Source organism: Microtus pennsylvanicus, chromosome 6 (genome assembly GCF_037038515.1).
Source record: "Microtus pennsylvanicus isolate mMicPen1 chromosome 6, mMicPen1.hap1, whole genome shotgun sequence".
In the NCBI taxonomy this organism is placed as follows: domain Eukaryota; kingdom Metazoa; phylum Chordata; class Mammalia; order Rodentia; family Cricetidae; genus Microtus; species Microtus pennsylvanicus.
In genome coordinates this window covers 85,498,178-85,517,814 of record NC_134584.1, presented here as the reverse complement: position 1 = coordinate 85,517,814, position 19,637 = coordinate 85,498,178, and the positions used below count along the sequence as shown (strand labels likewise).

Sequence of the window (19,637 nt, the reverse complement as noted above, 5' to 3'; positions counted from 1 at the left end):
TCTTGCACCACCATCGCCTGGCTTGTACTTTTAAAGAAATGGGGCTAAAAGTGGTCCGAGGAAGGTCGTTTGTCTCGGTGATTAAGCGCTAGGTGTCTGTGAACCGAAGCCCAGCAAAGCTGAGACTGCCGAATTATCGCTTCAGTAACCGATGAACAGTTCTGGGCAAAAATAAGCCCACCAAGCACCCTAACGCATTTCGCTGCGACACCGGAAGAAGCTAATCGCTGGGCAGCCTGGGCTGCGTGTGTGCATGCGCAAGCGCCAGCAACAGGACGTGGCTCCGCCCCGCAGCCTGTGCGAGCTGCAATGTCGCCCAACGCGCCAGGCACCATGCGTCTGGAAGCAATTCGCTACTCGCCCGGCTCGCTGCAGATCCTCGACCAGCTGCAGCTGCCTGAGCATTGCCGCTACGAGGCACTGGCTTCGGTGCAGCAGGCCAGGGATGCCATCCGCGCCATGAAGGTGCGCGGCGCCCCCGCCATCGCGCTGGTGGGCTGCCTCAGCCTGGCGGTGGAGTTGCGGGCTGGCGCCGGCGGTCCCGGACTTACAGCTCTGGTGGCCTTCGTGCAAGATCAGCTGCGCCTCCTCGTCGCCGCCAGGCCCACTGCTGTCAACATGGCCCGTGCCGCCCGCGATCTGGCTCGCGTGGCAGCTCGGGAGGCGGAGCGGGAAGGCGCCACCGAGGAGATGGTGCGGGAAAGGTACGGGATCCTGGACCGGGCAGTGCAAACAGAAGCCACTGACTCCCTTCTTCCCTTCTACATATACCAGGAAGCAGGCGTGTGCCGTGTCTAGGGCCCACTGGTAGGACTGAAAGTCCATCCCTGCGCCGTGTTCTCCAGGTCCTTGAACTCAGCCCCTTAGCAGCTCCACGCCAGCTTTATGACACCCGTCCGGTTAGGTTTTACCATGAGGTCTTCTACACTCTCTCCTGCTTTCCTCTCTACATTTCTCTTTCCCTTCCCACTTCCGGTCATGCCACTTCATTCTCAGTGTTCTGTTGAACCTGTCAGGTTCCTGCTCCCACCCTAATATCATCACCGCAGAGGCAGAGGGTTTGTTGTGTTTGCTACTGTGCCCCACCCCCAGCATCTGGCTCCCATACACGGGTTTAGTGAGTCGAGTGACAGGTGTATCCCCAGAGAAGGTTCCAGGAGAGCAGCTAGCCTGGTCATTTCCAGCAGTGCTAAGAGCCCCTATTGTCCCCAGAGTCATCCGCTTCGCTGAAGATATGTTGGAGAAAGACCTCAGAGATAACCGGAACATCGGGGACTTGGGAGCCCGCCACCTTCTGGAGCACACCAACCCCAGGGGTGGCAAGGTGACCGTGCTGACACACTGTAACACTGGCGCTCTGGCTACTGCTGGCTATGGTACAGCCCTAGGTGAGGCAGCACCGTCAATTGTTGGGGCGTGGGAGGGTCTTTTTGGGGTGCATGGCAAAGCACCTTGAACTTGGGGTGTTGCTCAATGGCAAGAGTACCTGCTCAGCTGGGGCTGGGTCAGCAGTTAAGAGTTGGACTTAAGGGCTGGAGAGAAGGCTCAGTGGTTAAGAGCATTGCCTGCTCTTCCAAAGGTCCTGAGTTCAATTCCCAGAAAACCACATGGTGGCTCGCTGCCATCTGTAATGAGATCTGGTGCCCTCTTCTGGCCTGCAGATGTACACACAGACAGAATATTGTATACATAATAAATAAATTAATTAATTAAAAAAAAGAGTTGGACTTAATTAAAGCAAGCCTTTAATCCCAGCACAGAGATCCCAGAGACGGGCGGATCTCTGTGAGTTCAAGGCCAGCTTGGTCTACACAGCAAATTCCAGGGCAGGCTCAAAGCTACAGAGAAACCCTGTACTCAAATTACTTCAGCCACAGAAATGTGGATTTTGGTTTGGTTTTTTTTCAAATACCACACAGTATGAAAAGATGGTGTTGGATCCTCTGAAGCTGGAGGTAAAGGTGGTTGTGAGCCTCCACCTGGATGTTAGGAACCAAGTCAGGCCTTCTGAGAACAGAAGTGCTCTTAACCACTGTCTCCAGCCCAGGATATTAGTTTGTTGTTGTTATTTTCCCTACTCCTGTAGATTAGTTTCTGTACACAGACACTGGAAACTTGTTTGCAGGTGTGGGTATATCAAGGAGTTCAACCAATGGCGTTAGGACACTATCCCTCATTTTGCCCATGGACTGAAGTAATTCTGCTTTCAGAGACTAGAAACTTCCCTGGGTCACCTGCCTGGAGAAAGGGCATGGTGTTGACTTCCAGAGGACTGGGAACAGAGGGACATACCCTGAGTAGGACTGGGGAAGCTGTGACCAGGACATAGAGATTTGGGAATCAAGGCAGCAGAGTCGTCCTGGCCCCTGGCTGTCCAGGAAGCTCTCCTGTCTGCCTAAGTCCAGCACTGGATCCTGGGAACCCAGGTCTTCAGAATAAGGCTCATGTGCCCCGTTCATTGACTCCGCCAGCATTCACCGAGCAACTACTCACTTCCAGGGAGAGGAAACACAGCTATGAACTGTGGAAGAGATGCCAGGCATCTACAGTCTGGGGTACAGGGGAATGACAAAGGACTTAGAGGTGGAGGTCGGTAGTGGGGCACCGCTGGGCATCCTCCATTAAGGAGCCGGGTGTGTGGGTCAGCTCTAAGCACCTGCTGCCCAATGCAATGTCATGCGTTCCATCCATCCCCAATACCGCAGAACAAACAAAAAATAAATAAATCATTAGAAGGTACTAAAGCCCCTCAGCAGACTGGGGCAAGAAGATCATATTTGAAGAGTTAATCAGAGTCATATAGCAAGACCCTGTCTCAAGAGTGTTGAACATCCTAAATGACAAGGACAGGGCAGGGACTAAAGATCAGAGTGGTGGGGCTGCCTTGTGAGACTGAGGAATCGCGGGGTATCAGAAAGTGGATATAAAGATGGTAAGAGTCAGGCACGGGAATAGCTACAGCAAAGGCTGGAGGCCATATGAGCCCCAGCACTTGCAGCCCAGTCTCAGGGCCACCCTGCTTGTCTTGTGGTTGCCCCACAGGTGTGATCCGCTCCCTACATGAGATGGGCCGACTGGAGCATACCTTCTGCACAGAGACCCGGCCCTACAACCAGGGAGCCCGGCTGACAGCCTTCGAGCTGGTGTATGAGCAGATTCCTGCTACTCTCATCACGGACAGCATGGCCGCTGCTGCCATGGCGCACCAGGGTGTATCAGGTCAGTGGGCTGGACACAGGGGGCCAGGTAGTGCTGTGGGCATCCCAAGCCAGGTATGTGACTTTTCCAACTCTCCCTCACTCCCCCAGCTGTGGTAGTGGGAGCTGACCGTGTCGTTGCCAATGGAGACACAGCCAACAAAATAGGCACGTACCAGCTGGCCATTGTTGCCAAGCACCACAGCATCCCCTTCTACGTGGCTGCCCCCAGCTCATCCTGTGACCTCCATCTGGAGACTGGCAAGGAGATTGTCATAGAGGAGCGCCCTAGCCAGGAGCTGACTGACCTGAATGGAATCAGGATTGCGGCACAGGGTAAGGTGTGGGTGTGGCGCTCGGTACTGTGGGCCTCAGTGGCAGGAGCTGCTTTGCTCATTCAAGCTCCTCAGCGGGATTCTGGTGGTGGAGGTTAAATTCGAAGTCAGACTTCGCTGGAGGTGGGGCTCAGTAGGTAGAGTGTTGGAGTGGGGACTTAAGTTTGGTGCCCAGAACCAACTCTTTAAAAAGACAGCTGTGGTGGCACAGGTGTTTTGTTTTTTTGTTTTGATTTATTTATTAGACAGGGTTTCTCTGAGTAGATAGCCTTGACTATTCTGAAACTTGCTTTGTAGACCAGTATAACCTTGAACTCACAGAGATCCATCTGCCTCTGCCTCCCAAATCCTGGGATTAACGGCACTCTCCACCACCGCCCAGCGTGGCACAGGTTGGTTGATTGGTTGGTTTTTCGAGACAAGGTTTCTCTGGGTATCTTTGGCTGTCCTGGAACTCACTCTGTAGACCAGGCTGGCCTCGAACTCACAGAGATCCACCTACTTCTGCCTCTGGGTGCTGGGATTAAAAGCATGTGCAACCACACCCAGTTTATGGCACAGGTTTATAATCCCAGTGCTGGGGAGAAAGAGAAGGCAGATCCCTGGAGCTTCTAGCCAGTCCCAGGTTCAGTGAGAGACCCTGTCTCAAAGAGTAAACTGGATGGTTCCTGAGGAACCAAAGCTGAGGTTGGCTGCTAACCTCTATAGGCAAGAGCACATGCGCGCACACACACAACAGTGCTGGAGTGGTGGTGTAACCCTGTAAGCCCAGCATTCCAGAAGCCCAGGCAACAGAGCCGCACAGGCTCAAGACAAGGCAGTAGAAGAGAATTTCAGGCTAGTGTGTTCTGCCAAGTGAGGCTCTGTCTGAACAAGCATCTACACAGACAGCCAGGGACGATGGAACATAGCAGGGCTCCCAGCATTGGACTGAGGCAGGAGGGCTGCTGAGAGTTCAGGATTATACTGGGCTACATAATGAGACCCCATCTCAAAAATCAGAAAGAGCCAGGTAGTGGTGGCACACACCTTTGATCCCAGCACTGGAGAGGCAGAGGCAGGTGAATCTCTGAGTTTGAGGCCAGCCTGGTGTACAGAGTGAGTTCCAGAACAGGCTCCAAAGCTAAAGGGACCAAGGATGTGACTAAGACATGGAACACTTGTCAGAATGCACAGGACCTGAGATTCCAATATACATCAAAAACTTCTTACATTAAAAATAATCAAAACACATTGTATACACATAAGAAAGTCTTAAAGAATAAACAAGATATTTTCAAGTCATTTGCTGATCTCGGTGGTACACACCTGATGAACCTAGGGGGTAGAGGCAGGAAGACGAGGACTTCAAAACCAGCCTCGACTACATAGAAAATTTGAGGCCAGCCCAAGCTACGTGTATGACCCTGTGTTAGACAAGTAATTACATATTTTTTAAAAAAATATTTATTTATTTATTACGCATACAATATTCTGTCTGTGTGTATGCCTGCAGGCCAGAAGAGGGCACCACACCCCATTATAGATGGTTGTGAGCTACCATGTGGTTGCCGGGAATTAAACTCAGGACCTTTGGAAGAACAGGCAATGCTCTTAACCACTGAGCCATCTCTCCAGCCCCTAATTACATATTTTTTAAATTGACTTTGAAAACATCTATGAAGGACTCCTTCCCGTGCTCAGAATCCCAAAAAACAGATTCTGAAGGTCTTAAAATCTTTGGAGCCTGCAAGATTGGGGACCAGAAGACTGAGGCCTTCTTGAGCAGCAGGAACTGTGGCTGTGTTACTAGCTTCAGTACCTGCACCGTCTTGAACTATTTGGTATGGTGAATACCTAGATTCTCAAGGACTTTTTTTTTTATTTATTATGTATACAATATTCTGTTTGTGTATATGCCTGCAGGCCAGAAGAGGGCACCAGACCTCATTACAATTGGTTGTGAGCCACCATGTGGTTGTTGGGAATTGAACTCGGGACCTTTGGAAGAGCAGGCAATGCTCTTAACCACTGAGCCATCTCTCCAGCCCTCTCAAGGACTTTCTAACTCCAGCCAGGCGGTGGTGGCTCACACCTTTAATCCCAGCACTCCGGAGGCAGAGGCAGGTGGATCTCTGTGAGTTCGAGGCCAGCCTGGTCTACAGAGTGAGTCCCAGGACAGGCTCCAAAGCTACAGAGGAAACCTTGTCTCCAAAAAAAGAATTGCCTTACATGCCCTCCCTCTCTCTCTGCAGGAATCCGGGTTTGGAATCCTGCCTTTGATGTCACCCCCCATGAACTCATCACTGGTGGCATCATCACTGAGCTGGGTGTCTTTGCCCCTGAGGAGCTCCAAGCAGCCCTAAGTGCCTCTATCTTCTCAGAGGGACAGACCCTAGATAGTCCCCAGATGTGACTCCCCAACCTTCCCTGGTTCCTCTGATTTTGTAATAAAGTTTTCAAATGGCTACCCCAAAGCTCATCCTCACCCATACCCCTCCTCCAGCTGCTAGAGCAGACTAGATTTACCCAGCTCTGCAGAGTCCCAGCATCCACAACAAAGCTGCCCACGATCACATTCCGGCTCCATCCTTTGTATGACCGATGCCAAGGCAGGTGTCAGGGGGTACACACCTGTAATCCCAGCTCCTGGGAAGCTGAGGCTGGAGGATTTCTTTGTGTTTTAGGCTACTCTGGGCTACGGATTGAAAAACAAAACAGAAAACCAATGTAGGGATAATCAGAATGATCTTAGCTGTCTTTGAACTACTTGTTTGTTTTGATTTTTTTTTTTCAAGACAGGATTTTTCTAGGTCACCTTGGATGTCCTAGAACTCTGGGCCATGCTGGCCTTTAATTCATAAAGATCCTGTCTGCCTCTGCCTCCCGAGTCTGGGATTAAAGGCATGCACCCCTACCACCTGGCCATTTATTTTATGTGTGAGTGCTTTACTTGAAAGTGCCTGGTGCCCTCTGAGGCCAGAAAAAGACACTGGATCCTCTGGGCCTGGATGGTTGTGAGCTGCCATGTGGGTGCTGGGAACAAAACCCAGGTCCTCTCTGCAAGAGCAACAAGTGCTCTAAAAGAGGACACCAAAATTCAGTAATCAAGATAAATGTTTGTCTTTTTTTTTTTTTTTTGGTTTTCGAGGCAGGGTTTCTCTGTGGTTTTGGAGCCTTTCCTGGAACTAGCTCTTGTAGACCAGGCTGGTCTCGAACTCACAGAGATCCGCCTCCCTCTGCCTCACGAGTGCTGGGATTAAAGGCGTGCGCCACCACCACCCGGCTTGTCTTTTTTTTTTAAATATTTATTTACTTATTATGTATACAATATTCTGTCTGTATGTCTGCAGACCAGAAGATGGCACCAGACCTCATTCCAGATGGTTTTGAGCCACCATGTGGTTGCTGGAAATTGAACTCAGGACCTTTGGAAGAGCAGGCAATGCTCTTAACCACTGAGCCATCTCTCCAGCCCCCAAATGTTTGTCTTTTTAAGATAGCATCTCTATATCTCCCTGGCTGGCCTGGAACTCACAGAGATCCTCCTGCCTCTGCCTCCTGAGCAAAGGGTGAAAAGTGTGAGCCACTACAACCTGCTTTGCTTTAATGTTGTGAGAGTATCTGGACCTGGAACTCCACCATTAGGTGAGGCTACAGGGACTCTCCTGTCTTCAGCCCCCTCAGCACTAGGATCGAGGTATGAGCGCGGTCACTCATTGAGGATGGAACTCAGGTCCTCACGCATGAACAGTAAGCACTTTACCTGCTGAGTGATAATCCCAACCACCAGACATATTTTAAATCTTTTAATATCGAAAAGAAGCTGGGTGGTGGTGGCGCATGCCTTTAATCCCAGCACTCAGGAGGCAGAGGCAGGGGGACCTCTGAGTGCGAGGCCAGCCTGGTCTACAAAGTGAATTCTAGACAGTTAGGTCTTAGACAGAGAAACCCAAATATAAGCCGGGGGTGAGTGGTGGTGGTGCATGCCTTTAATCCCCCCAGCACTCACAAGGCAGAGGCAGGTGGATCTCTGTGACTTTGGGGCCAGCCTGGTCTACAAAAGCTAGTTCCAGGACAGGCTCCAAAGCTACAGAGAAACCCAGTCTTGAAAAAAAACAAACAAAACCCAAATATATCTAATTATTGAAAAGATCATAACTGATGCTGTGACTGTGGCAGCTTTTGTGCTGCGAGTGTGAAGCTAAGCCATCCCAGCACAACTGCAAAATTAATGTATCGTGATAGCCTAAGGGTTTATGACCTGTTTATTTATTATGTGTGTGAATGTGGTTAAAAGACAGTCTGAAGGAGTCAGTTCTCTGACTGATTAAGCGAATGCACCAACACCCAGGATTGAACCGAAGTGATTTGACAGGGCGGCGGCAAGCGCCTTCACCCCCAGGGCCATCTCCCCAGTGACTACCTAAGTTTTTTGGCAGTCCCTTAATTTTCCACCTTGCTTGCCTCACCCCAAGCCTAATTTGAACCTTTATGTATAAGAAGCACAAACCATCGCATTTTATAATACATAAGTGTCCTGACCCCTGAAAATGGTAACATAATTTTCCTTTGAATTCTTGGACAGCCGTTCCTCTAAGAGTACCGCTCTGGGTCCACTGAGGCCTTAAGGGCCCACTGTAGCCAGTGACGTCATGCGGAGTTCCGGCTCTCCCGCACGTCGCCCCTCCTCTTCCGGCTCGTGGTACAACATGGCGCAGGGACAGCGCAAGTTTCAGGCGCAGAAACCTAAAAGCAAGGCTGCAGCTGCGGAGCGGAGCCGAGGGCCGAGGAAAGGCGGTGAGGAACCGAGTCGGGAGGAGGGCTCGAGGGCGGCGGAGCTAGGGGAGGGCGGCCACGTCTCACTGGCTGGTGTCACTCCGCAGGTCGAGTCATCGCTCCCAAGAAGGCGCGCGTCGTGCAGCAGCAAAAGCTGAAGAAGGTGAGCGGAGTGCAACGGTGGTGACCCGGGATGGGAGCGGGCGGACGGGACTCCCGGTTCTGAGTCTGTCCTCCCATGTTCGGTGGATCCAGACCCGCACTTAGCTTCTGAGGGGTTCAGATGTGTGTTAAGGACTGTCAGCCGGTAGCCTCGGGTTTTGTGCTTATTTTATAGGTGTATTAGTGTTTTACCTGTGTGTGCGTGCATCAAGTGTGTGCCTGGTATCAGAAGAGAATGCCCAATCCCCCAGAGCCAGAGTTAGTGACGATTTTGAGCCGTCACGTGTGTTCTGGGAACTGAACGGTGTTTTTAGGGATCACAAGTGCTGCAGGCGGGCGTGGTAGCCACGCCTTTGATCCTTACGCTCTGGCAGACCCGGGCTGATCTCTGAATTCAAGGCCAGCCTAGTCTATTTATTTTAATTATATGTGGGTGGGTGGGTGGGTGTGAGCCCATGCCCAGAGAGGCTAGAAGTACTGGCTGCTTTTCCACTGGATCTCAATTCAGTTTCTAGCACCCACATGGCAGCTCATAACCACCTGTAACAGCCCCATGGGATTTCCAATGCCATCTTTTACAGGCACTGCATGTATGTGGTACACAGATATACATGTGAGCAAAACACTCATAAGTAAAAAATTAATTAGGAAAATTAGAGGCTCTAATCTGGCTTAATCTTGAATAGATCATTCTATCTCCCCAGATATCTCCTAGGCAGGTTACCCAGAAGCCTACTCTGCTCCTTGAGGCACCCACTCTCAGGTCCTTAAGTGAGTTCCCTCCACAATCTGCCACGGGACCACTTTGCTTCCTTGAACTCAGTTCCTATCCAGTCTAGTCCTTTTAGCATACATCCAGAATCCACCTACTTCTGCCACCTCTCACCCACCTTCCAGGTTGGACCCTAGTCGACTTTATCCTCTCCTGCTGTAGCTGCTGAGGCATCTGCCTCTGCCCATAACCCTCCATGGTCCTCACTGCCTTCATCCTTTTTTCTGTCCCTCTGGCCTTACTGGCCCTTTAAGGACTCTTTGTCCTGCTGCTAGATGTGTTCTTTTCACCTGAGCATGGTAACACACAGGCCCACAGTGGTAAGTCAAGGCAAGGGAAGCTTGAATCTAAAGCCGTTCTCAAAGAACAAAAGGAAGGGTGTGTGTGTGTGTGTGTGTGTGTTCAAGCTGGGGAGAATAAGGACTTGCTCTGTGTCCCCCACAGAGCTTGGAAGTGGGGATCCGGAAGAAGATTGAGCATGACGTGGTGATGAAGGCCAACTCTAACCTGCCTAAGAAGCTTACACTGCTGAAGGATGCATCAAAGAAGACAGGGGCCACCACCTCCAACAAGACACCATCCTAAAGGCACTGGGACTTTGCATGTGACCCCACAGGCTGGCCAGACCTGAAGAGGACCCTGTTCCAGTTCTGATGGCACCTGGGACAGCAATGAGCAGGTGATGATAAAGCTGGAAGCTTCCTAGTACTGAAGAGGCACTCGACTTCCTGTGGGTGACACGTTGTAATGAACTTGGCTCTGTTGTCCCGCCAGCTCTCAAACAGTTCAATTGAGAGGCCATTTGGAGGCTAGGTGAGCCTCACTGGTCTCCACAAGAAACTTCTCCCGCCCATGCAGTGCCCTTGACAGCCACAGGCCCCAGAACGAGCGATGACATCTATACCTGTAGCTGGCAGCTGGGAATTGTCTCTTCCCCGGGTCACTCCAGTCACCTAGTGTTGTCACTGTCCTGTAAATAAAGGTTCCATATCTTCAGTGAGGTGCCACCTCATCCTGTCACACTAGTGATCCAGAGCCACTTGGGGGTGCTCCAGTGTTACCCAATAGCTGTGCTCACAGAGGCTGTGTGCCATTCTTGTGCCTTCCTGCACTACCTACTGACACTCTGGAACCGAGACCTGGTCAGCTCAGCCACCCTTCTCCATGGCACAGCTCTGCTTCTGTCCAGTGCGGGGCTCACACCCTTGGCAGTCCCTCCAACCTGTTGGACCAGATGTTGAAATGTTCTATGCAGGATGCTGGACGTGGTGCCATGTCCCTTGGTGTGGCCCTGAAACAAGCCATGAGTACGCTGGTGGCCTATTCCTTTATGCCCAGCCAGTTTGCCTACTGAGGAACAGAAAAGTGGGGGTTCACTAGTGCCTGCCCCAAGCCCTGACTGGGTAAATTTGTTCCCAGACAGTTGGAATTTAATATTAAGACTGTCTGATGCTCCCGTTTTGGCTCCTGGCTCACCGTGGCTGCTAGGGATCTGATCCACTTGTGTGTGCTTAGCGAGCTGTCTGAGCCACACCCTAGTCTAAGCTCCCAGTGCACTTGCAAGGCAGAGAAAGGACCTGCTGGACTTTAGTCCTGCCAGGACACAGATGCTCTGCTCTGAGCATGGAGGGCTCCTTTAGAGGCTGTGGCTTACTTCAAGGCTGAACCTTGAAGGGCTTGTTAGTGCCTCTGGCTTGTGGTGAAGCGCCTCACCACGTCTACCTTTTGGTACCCTCGCCACAGATCCCGAGAAATGGGTCCATCCCATTGTGGATATAGACCCAGAACCATGAGCTCATCAGTGACCTTCCTTGGATTTAGTTTGGTTTTCTGAGACAGGGTCTCCCTGTGTAGCCCTAGCTGGCTTAGAACTCACTGTGTAGACCAGGCGGGCCTCAAACTCAGAGCTGTACATGTTTCTGCCTCCCACGTTCTGAGATTACAGGGCATTGTGTCTCTGTGTATGTGCACATGAGTCTGGGTGTCTTGGGAGGCCAGGGGCAGCCTGTGCTATGAAGCTGGAATCGGGCGGCTGTGAGCCACCCTACATGGGTGTAAGGAGTGGAAGCTGTTAGCTACCGGGCTTGTGTTCTAGCCCTGCAGGTGCTTTGAGGCAGGCAGACTTCTGGAGGTGTCCAAGCTGTCTAGGGCTACATAAACCCTGTCTCAGAAAAGAAAAAAAAAAAACTACTCAGCTGCTGTCATGTAAGCTAATCCAGTAAATGTCCCTTCGTGTTATATTCCGTTGGTTCCCCCAGAGCACCCTGCAGAGCAAATGTTCCACGGGTGCTTGGACTAGCGTTGATGGAATGCTTTAAACTAGCACAGAGGCAGAAACAGCCTGCCTTTGCAGTAATCTGCTCCGGCCACAGTGGAATATTATTCAGCCATAAAAGTGGGACGGCGCCAGGCAGTGGTGGCCTTTAATCCCAGCACTTGGGAGGCAGAGGCAGACGGAGGCTGCACTTCCGTTTCCCAGCTACCCAGACCCTAATAATCACACAGAAACTATAATTACAACACTGTTTGGCCAATGGCTCAGACATATTTCTAGCTAGCTCTTACATCTTTAACCCACTCTATTAGTCAATGTATTGCCACTTGGCTATGGTGTAACTCATTTTCTACATGTCTTGTTTCCTCAGAGGCTGACTGGTTTTTTGTTTGTTTGTTTGTTTTTCGAAGCAGGGTTTCTCTGTGTAGCTTCGGGGTCTGTCCTGGAACTAACTCTTGTAGACTAGACTGACCTCGAACTCACAGAGATCCTCAGAGGCTGGCTGGTATCTACCTGACTCTACCTTCTTTCTCTATCTCTGCTCGGATTGCCCACCTTGCTGTATTCTGCCCTCCCAAAGGCCAAAGCAGTTCTTTATTAACCAATGGTAATAAAACATTGACAGCATATGGGGGGGATCCCACATCAGATCTCTGAGTTCGAGGCTGACCTGGTGTACAGAGCGAAATCCAGGACAGGCTGCAAAGCTACACAGAGAAACCTTGTGTCAAAAAACAGAACCAAAAAAAAAAAGAGGAATGGGGGCTGGGCTGGAAAATAGCTCAGTGGGTAAAAATTTACCACCAGGTTTGACCACCTGAGTTCAGTTCCCAAAGCCCACATAGGGAAGAGAAGAGAATCAACTAAAGTTGTCCTATGACCCGCACACCTGCATCATGGCCTGCACATGCTCACACACTCACATCATAAATAAGTGCAAATAAAGGTAAAATGAAGGCTTGGGAAGATGACGCAGTTCGTTGGTTGAGAGCGCCTGCTGCTGTAGCAAAGGACCCAGGTCAGCTCACAGCGCCTGTAACTCCTGTGCCCTTGCTCCTCCATGGGCACTCCTTGCAAACAGTGTGCTCACGTGCATGAAGACATCAGAAGTGTTTGAAGTGTGCCAAGTGTGCTGGTACATGCCTTTGATTCCAGCATTGGAAGGCAGAGCAGGGGGGATTTCTGTGAGTCCAAAGCCAGCCAGGGCTACAGGGAAAGACCCTGTTTCCCACCCTTCTCTCCCCCCCCCCAAAAAAAAAGATGAAATAAAAGTGCTGATCCAGGCTACCGCATAGATGAGCCCCAGAAACACAATGCAGATGCTGGGTGGAAAGAAGGAAAACCAAGAAAATTAAGATTAGCCTCCACTAAATAGTTCAAGGCTACTTGAGACTTTGCTTAAAAAAAAAAAAATTTAAATGGTCTGGTGGTACATCCCTTCAGTCCCAGGGCTCAGGAGGCAGAGGCGAGGAAGCCTCTGAAGTTGCCTTTGTAACAAAACAGACGCAGGAGAAACAGGTATGGTTCTATGACAGGACAGAGCAGGTAGATGGCTGCCTGGGTGAAGAGAGGCGTGGTGGCGGGTCAACACTGGATGTTCTCCTGGCTACGGGTTCTGAAACTAAACAGGTGAGCTTTCTATTATACTGGGAATGTACTGACCATGGCAAAAGTCTTTTATGATAGGTGAATACGCTAGGCTCACCAGCTTGATGTCTGACATCAACAGCTCCTCTGGAGTCCCCATGCAAACTGCAGAACACCTCATCCTCACCTAGAAAGACTGGCAAACCAGGGGCTTGCAGGGTGCCCGTGACTATGGAAGACCGTAGGCTTACTTAAAATGAACTAAGAAACGTTTAGGAATGGTTAATTCAGGACCATCCACACAGTCAAACAAGATCACACTGGCTCTGTGGGCTCTGTGGACACACACATTTTAACACCCCTACCTCCAAAAACTGTAGCCATGATGGTAGTGGGCACCTATAAACCTGCACTTAGAGGGCTGAGGCAGGAGGATCATCAGCAGTGTGAGGCCTGCCAGCTCAACCTGGGCTATAGAGTTAAGACTATCCAAACGCCAAGAGCTGGGGTATCTGTGGTAGAGAGCTTGCCTGCCTCTAGCAAGGCCCTCGGTTCCATCCCAGCACCACACACAGGAAAGAAGGGTGAGAGCTGACCAGTATTCCAGGGGCTGCAGTCTGGCTCCTGCATTCTTGTGCACCAGGAAGAACTGAAGAAAGACCCAGACTCATTGGGAGTGGAGCTCCATAGGGGTCAGCCTCTTTCCTCCCCTGTCCCTAAGGGACTGGTCTCTAACCCCAGAGCCACACCCTCGCCCCACTTGGGAATCAGGGCTCTGAGTCGCCTGTGACCTCCTCAGTGGATAGCCTCCTTCCTTTAAAGTGGGGCTCCTTAGCACGACTGCGTGCTTCATGCTTCTCAAGCTGCCTAACTCTGTTCTTCTAAAGAAATAACTGGGGGGGGGGGGGCTGAAGAGATGACTCAGAGCACTGACTGCTCTTCCGGAGGTCCTGAGTTCAATTCCCAGCAACCACATGGTGGCTCACAAACATCTGTAATGAGATCTGGTGCCCTCTTCTGGCCTGCAGGCATGGAGGCAGAACACTGTGTACATAAGAAATACATAAATCTCTTAAAAAAAAGAAACAACTGGGGCCCGGTGGTGGTGGTGGCACACGCCTTTAATCCCAGCACTCGCGAGGCAGAGGCAGGAGGATCTCTGTGATCGTGATTGAGGTCATCCTGGTCTACAAGAGCTAGTTCCAGGGCAAGCTCCAAAACTACAGAGAAACCCTGTCTCGAAAAAAAAAAAGGGAAAAGAAAAGAAACATCTGGGGCCTGCAAGATGGCTCAGCAAATATCAGACTTGCTGCCAAGTCTGATAACCTGAGCTTGATCCCCAGAACCCACATGGTGGAAGGCAAGAACTGATTCCCACAGATTCCTCTCTGACTGTCACATACATGCTATGGCACTTGTGCACATACAAAAAGAATTGTTTTGTTTAAGAGAATCTGACCGGGTGGTGGTGGTACACGCTTTTAATTCTAGCGCTTGGGAGGCAGAAGCAGGCAGATCTATATGAGTGAGTTCTGGGATAGCCAGAGCTAAACAGAAACCCTGTCTTGGAAAACCAAAAATAAATAAATAAATAAAAATAAATTTCAACCTATTTATGTGTGTGAGTGTTTTGCCTGCATGCATGTCTGTGCACCACCGCCTGTGTGCCTGGTGCCCACTGAAGTCAGAAGGAGGATTTAGATCCCTCGGAATTAAGTTATAGATATCTGTCAACCACCATGTGGGTGCTGGGGACCCATTAACCTTCTGCAGGCAAACCAAGAAGCCCTGAGAATAGCTGCCCTGTGGCTCTGATGCCAGTCCTCTTCAAAAGGACAGTGGCCAGGGACCGGGAATGATGGCACACCTGTCCCTTGGGCCTCCTTGACAGCCTCCTCTCTCCTCACTTCCTCCCCCCGCCCCCTGTGATACCAATAGCCTGCACCTCAAATTCTACATGATGATGCTTTGTTCTTGTGTTCTTTTTGGATTTTCAAGACAGGGTTTCTCTGTGTAACAGTCCTGGCTGTCCTGGAACTCTCTTGTAAACCAGGCTGGCCTTGAACTCACTGAGATCCGCCAGTCTCTGCCTCCCAAGTCCTGGGAGTAAAGGCATGTGCCACCACTGCCTGGCGTGTTCTCGTGTTCTAAGACAGTTCTGTGTAGCTCGGATGGGCCTCAAACTTGACCTACTCCTCCCTTGGCCTCAGTGCTGGGATGACAAGCAGGCCCAACCATGTCTGTCAGTCTGTGCCGGGTTTTACCTCCTGACTGTGTGTGAGACGGCCAGCTAGTTTTTTTAACCTCTCTGAGCCACCATGGCCCCATCTATTTAAAGTGGGGTCCCAGCATCCCACTCTAGTGGGGCAGAGTAGGAACCTAGAGTACTTGGGGCTCATTAGTGTTGTCATGAACTGTCATTAGAGAGAGACTCCTTCTCCAGGGCCAGGTGACCATCAATGTGATTTCAGACTCAGTTTTTCCCTGTCTGGAATGTCACTTTCCCTGGCAACTCTCCCCGTGAGCTTGTGTGTTCCCACAAGGAAGCAGAGTCACAAAGTAGAAGTGGCCAGCAGAGCTGCGGGGTTGAGGCGTAAGCACAAGCAAGACTGCTGCAGGCAGTGCCGGCTGAACAGGGACCCTCAGAAAGTCAGGGTGGACACATGTCCCCCAAGTTGCAGATCTGTGTCTCCTCCCTCACCTGAGCCCGTAGGGCAGCCTACTTCATCTGTGGGCTGGAAGCACTTGGGTTTGGGGTCAGGTGCCTAGATGGTGAACTCACTTCACGGTATAGGCACAGTAGACATGGCTGGCACTTCCTGAAGCCAGAACCTCTGTGCTCCAGCAGAGGGAGGGCACCAGCGGCTGGAACAACACCACTACCATCTCCTTTCCTAAAAGTATTGCTTTCAAGAGGGCATGCTTGAAACAAGTGCTGAGAATTCAGGGGACACCCTAAACCTTCCTGACTCTCCTCTGACACCCATATTTTACCAAGATCTCTGTGTGACTGTGGGCAGCTTCCTGACCTCGCTGGACCTCACTTCCCTCATCTGTCCTGTTTCCTGAACTCAGATTTAGACCCCGTCAGCTTTTCTGATCCCCAGCTATCTCATTTGTGGTGAAGAGCCCCCTGCTGTTAAGCGGGCCTGTCACCTCTTCTGGCCTCCATGGTCACTTCGAGGTACACAGGTATCCATGCAGACAAAACATCCAAACATATAAAACAGAAATAAGTAAAATCGCCAGGCGGTGGTGGTACATGCCTTTCATCCCAGTACTTGGGAGACAGAGGCAAGCGGATCTCTGTGAGTTCGAGGCCAGCCGGGTCTACAAGAGTTAGTTCCAGGATAGGCTCCAAAGCTACAGAGAAACCCTGTCTCAAAAAACACATACAAAAAAAAAAAAAAGGAAAGAAGAAATAAGTAAAATATCAAAACCCTTTTCTTATTAATATGAAAGGAGGACCGGTGAATGACTGGAGAGGCAAAGGCACTTTCGGAGCACAGCTGGAGGCCAGAGTCTGCCTCCTGTCACCCAGTCACCCACGTAAAGTGAAGGAACTGACCCAATGTCCTTGGTCCTCTTCATGTGCTTCCACACACAATATAAATGAGCAATTTTTAAAAATAATAACATGAGGGCTGGAGAAATGGCTCAGTGGTTAAGAGCACTGCCTGCTCTTCCAAAGGTCCTGAGTTCAATTCCCGGCAACCACATGGTGGCCCACAACCATTTGTAATGAGATCTGATGCCCTCTTCTGGCCTGCAGGCATACATGCAGACAGAATATTGTATACATAATAAATAAATAAATATTTTTAAAAAATAATAATAACATGAAAGGAAGATGATTATGATGAAAATACTAATAAGCTTGGATTAAAAGCACCATGATAGGCTTGTTGTGTTTTTGTGGTTGTTTGGAATTTGGATTTTTTTTTTTTTTTTGGTTTTTTCTGTTTTTTTTTTTTGTTTTTTTTGTTTTTTGTTTTTTGTTTTTTTTTTTTTTTTTTTTGGTACCTGGAGGGACAGCCGTGGGTGCTGGGAACCGAACTCTTATATTTTTGGTTGTGAGCCTAGCCTTTTAACGGCTGAGCCATCCCTCCAGGCCTTTTTTTTTTTTTTTTGGTTTTTTCAAGACAGGGTTTCTCTGCGGCTTTGGAGCCTATCCTGGAACTAGCTCTGTAGACCAGGCTGGTCTCGAACTCACAGAGATCCGCCTGCCTCTGCCTCCCAAGTGCTGGGACTAAAGGCATGCGCCACCACTGCCCGGCCTGGAATTTGTTTTTACTTTGTGTGTATGGGTGGTTAGCCTGAATGTATGTCTGTGCGTCATGTGTGTGTCTGTTGCTCCTGGAGACCAGGAGAGAGTGTGATGTCACCCAGAGCTGGCGTTCCAGGCAGGTGTGAACTGCCGCGTGGTATTGGGAGTTCAGTGGGGGTCCTCTGGAAGAGTGCTGTGCTCTTAACTGCCATCTCTCCTAGCTCCTCTTGGGTTTTGTTTGGGTTTGAAACAGGATCTCAGTATGTATCTCAGGCTGCCCCAAACTCGTGATGCTGTGCCTGAGTTGTTTGAGTGCCAGGATGGCAGGCTGGTACCACCATACCTGACTTTCTAAAAATGCTTTAAAGGTTTTTATTTATTGTGGTGGTAGGGCATGCATGTGTCACACACATGTTGGAGGACACAATAGGGGCATGTGTGTGCCACGGCACACATCAGAGGACACAGTAGGGGCATGAGTATGCCACAGCACACGTCGGAGGACACAGTAGGGCATGCGAGTGCCATGGCACACATCGGAGGACACAGTAGGGCATGAGTATGCCACGGCACACATCGGAGGACACAGTAGGGGCATGAGTGTGCCACGGCACACATCGGAGGACAACCTGCAGGAATCAGTCCTCTCCTTCCACCATGTGGGTCCCAGGAACTAAACTCAGGGCCTCAGCGTTAGTGGCCACCACCTTTACCCACTAAGCCTGCAGATCTCAACCTGTGGGTCGCAATCCCCTTGACAACACTCTGTCTCCCAAAATGTTTACATTATGATTCATAACAGTAGCAAAATTACAGTTATGAAACAGCAACAAAAATAGCTTTATGGTTGGTGGGGGTTACCACAACATGAGGAACTGTATTTATTTATTTATTTATTTTTTTGGTTTTTCGAGACAGGGTTTCTCTGTGGCTTTGGAACCTGTCCTGGAACTAGCTCTGTAGACCAGGCTGGTCTCGAACTCACAGAGATCCGCCTGCCTCTGCCTCCTGAGTGCTGGGATTAAAGGCATGCGCTACCATCGCCCGGCTTCCTAAAAGTCTTTTTAAAAAATCTTTTTCAGGTTGGTTGTGGTGGTGCATGCCTTTAATCAGGCAGCAGAGGAGGATAGGTCTCTTGAGTTCAAGGCCAGCCTGGTCTACATAGTGAGGTAACGGTCAGGACTATGTGGAGAGATCCTGTCTCAAAAACCTAATAAAGATTTCTTTGTTTGTGCTGGTTAGTTTTGGGGTTTTTTTTTCTGTTTCACTTATTTTTATTTTTTGTCAACTTGACAAAAGCTAGAGTCACCAGGGAAATAGAAACTTCAACTGAGAAAATGCCTCCATCATCTTGGCTGATAAGCAAGACTGTAGGGGCATTTTTTCATTAATGGCAGATCAGTCCGCTGTGAACAGAGCTATCCCTGGGCAAGTTGTTGTGGGTTAGTTATATAAGAAAACAGTCTGTGCTGGGTGGTGGTGGCTGTGGCGCACGTGTTTAATCCCAGCACTCGGGAGGCAGAGGCAGATGGATCGAGACCAGCCTGGTCTACAGAGTGAGTTCCAGGACAACAAGGGCCACACAGAAAAACCCCGTTGAGGGGGAAGGGGTAGTTAGGGATAACTAGGACATTACTACTGCTGCTGTTGTTATTGAGACGGGGTCCCTCTAAGGATGTAAGATCCTCTGGAGCTGAGATCAGGGCAGTGTGAGCCACTGTTGTTGGTTCTGTGGTTGGAAGATTAACCACTGCTCTTAAGAGAGATGCCCGGAGCCATCTCTCCAGTTCCTTCAATGTGTTATTTACTTCTACCGTATGACCCCACTTGCACCAGCCCTGTTTGAAGGGTTCACAGACCCCTAGCGGCTATTGGTTGCCATCGTGGGGTAGGGAGTAGGTCCAGAAGGAAACAGTGGACCATTGCCAGATAGTGCAGTTGTGAGGCCTGGAGGGGAACCAGAGTTCCTAGCCGGCTTCTGGGGGCCAGTTTGGGTTTTTCCTACCTTCAGGATTGAGTCAACTAAATGGAATGACAGCATAAAGTGGCTGGGTCAACAGGTCCAGGATGGAGGAGTGTCTACTGTATGCTGGGCGCTTCTCCGTGCCCCCCCCCCCAGGGCATATCGCTCCATGGAGCTCAGAGCCCAGATTACCCCAGGACAAACCTGACGTCCCGGCATTCCGGAGGATGAGGCAGGAGGCTCTCCAATCAGGATACTAGCCCTAGTTACAAAATGAGACTTTGCTGAGCGAAGGGAGAGGAGGGAGGAGTGTCATACTGG

At 50.3% G+C, this 19,637-nt stretch overlaps 2 protein-coding genes across 2 annotated transcripts; both read left to right on the top strand.

Moving 5' to 3' along the window:
- The first annotated feature begins 188 nt into the window (after positions 1-188).
- On the top strand, positions 189-5,981 carry Mri1 (methylthioribose-1-phosphate isomerase 1). The gene is made up of 5 exons (XM_075976670.1): positions 189-704; positions 1,213-1,388; positions 3,043-3,219; positions 3,309-3,533; positions 5,767-5,981. Exons 1-5 carry the CDS (start codon positions 310-312, stop codon positions 5,925-5,927), a joined length of 1,134 nt encoding a protein of 377 aa, XP_075832785.1. The 5' UTR covers positions 189-309; the 3' UTR covers positions 5,928-5,981.
- On the top strand, positions 3,447-10,220 carry C6H19orf53 (chromosome 6 C19orf53 homolog). Its single transcript, XM_075976671.1, has 4 exons — positions 3,447-3,533; positions 8,100-8,311; positions 8,398-8,453; positions 9,669-10,220. Exons 2-4 carry the CDS (start codon positions 8,167-8,169, stop codon positions 9,807-9,809), a joined length of 342 nt encoding a protein of 113 aa, XP_075832786.1. The 5' UTR covers positions 3,447-3,533; positions 8,100-8,166; the 3' UTR covers positions 9,810-10,220.
- Positions 10,221-19,637: the final 9,417 nt, after the last annotated feature.

Bases quoted from the DNA above. Each gene is read 5' to 3' on its own strand.
- C6H19orf53 (XM_075976671.1), top strand. From the start codon at position 8,167: ATGCGGAGTTCCGGCTCTCCCGCACGTCGCCCCTCCTCTTCCGGCTCG. The intron at 8,312-8,397 runs GTGAGGAACCGA...GTCACTCCGCAG, and splicing joins CCGAGGGCCGAGGAAAGGCG to GTCGAGTCATCGCTCCCAAG. The intron at 8,454-9,668 runs GTGAGCGGAGTG...TGTCCCCCACAG, and splicing joins AGCAGCAAAAGCTGAAGAAG to AGCTTGGAAGTGGGGATCCG.
- Mri1 (XM_075976670.1), top strand. From the start codon at position 310: ATGTCGCCCAACGCGCCAGGCACCATGCGTCTGGAAGCAATTCGCTAC. The intron at 1,389-3,042 runs GTGAGGCAGCAC...GTTGCCCCACAG, and splicing joins TGGCTATGGTACAGCCCTAG to GTGTGATCCGCTCCCTACAT. The intron at 3,534-5,766 runs GTAAGGTGTGGG...CTCTCTCTGCAG, and splicing joins AATCAGGATTGCGGCACAGG to GAATCCGGGTTTGGAATCCT.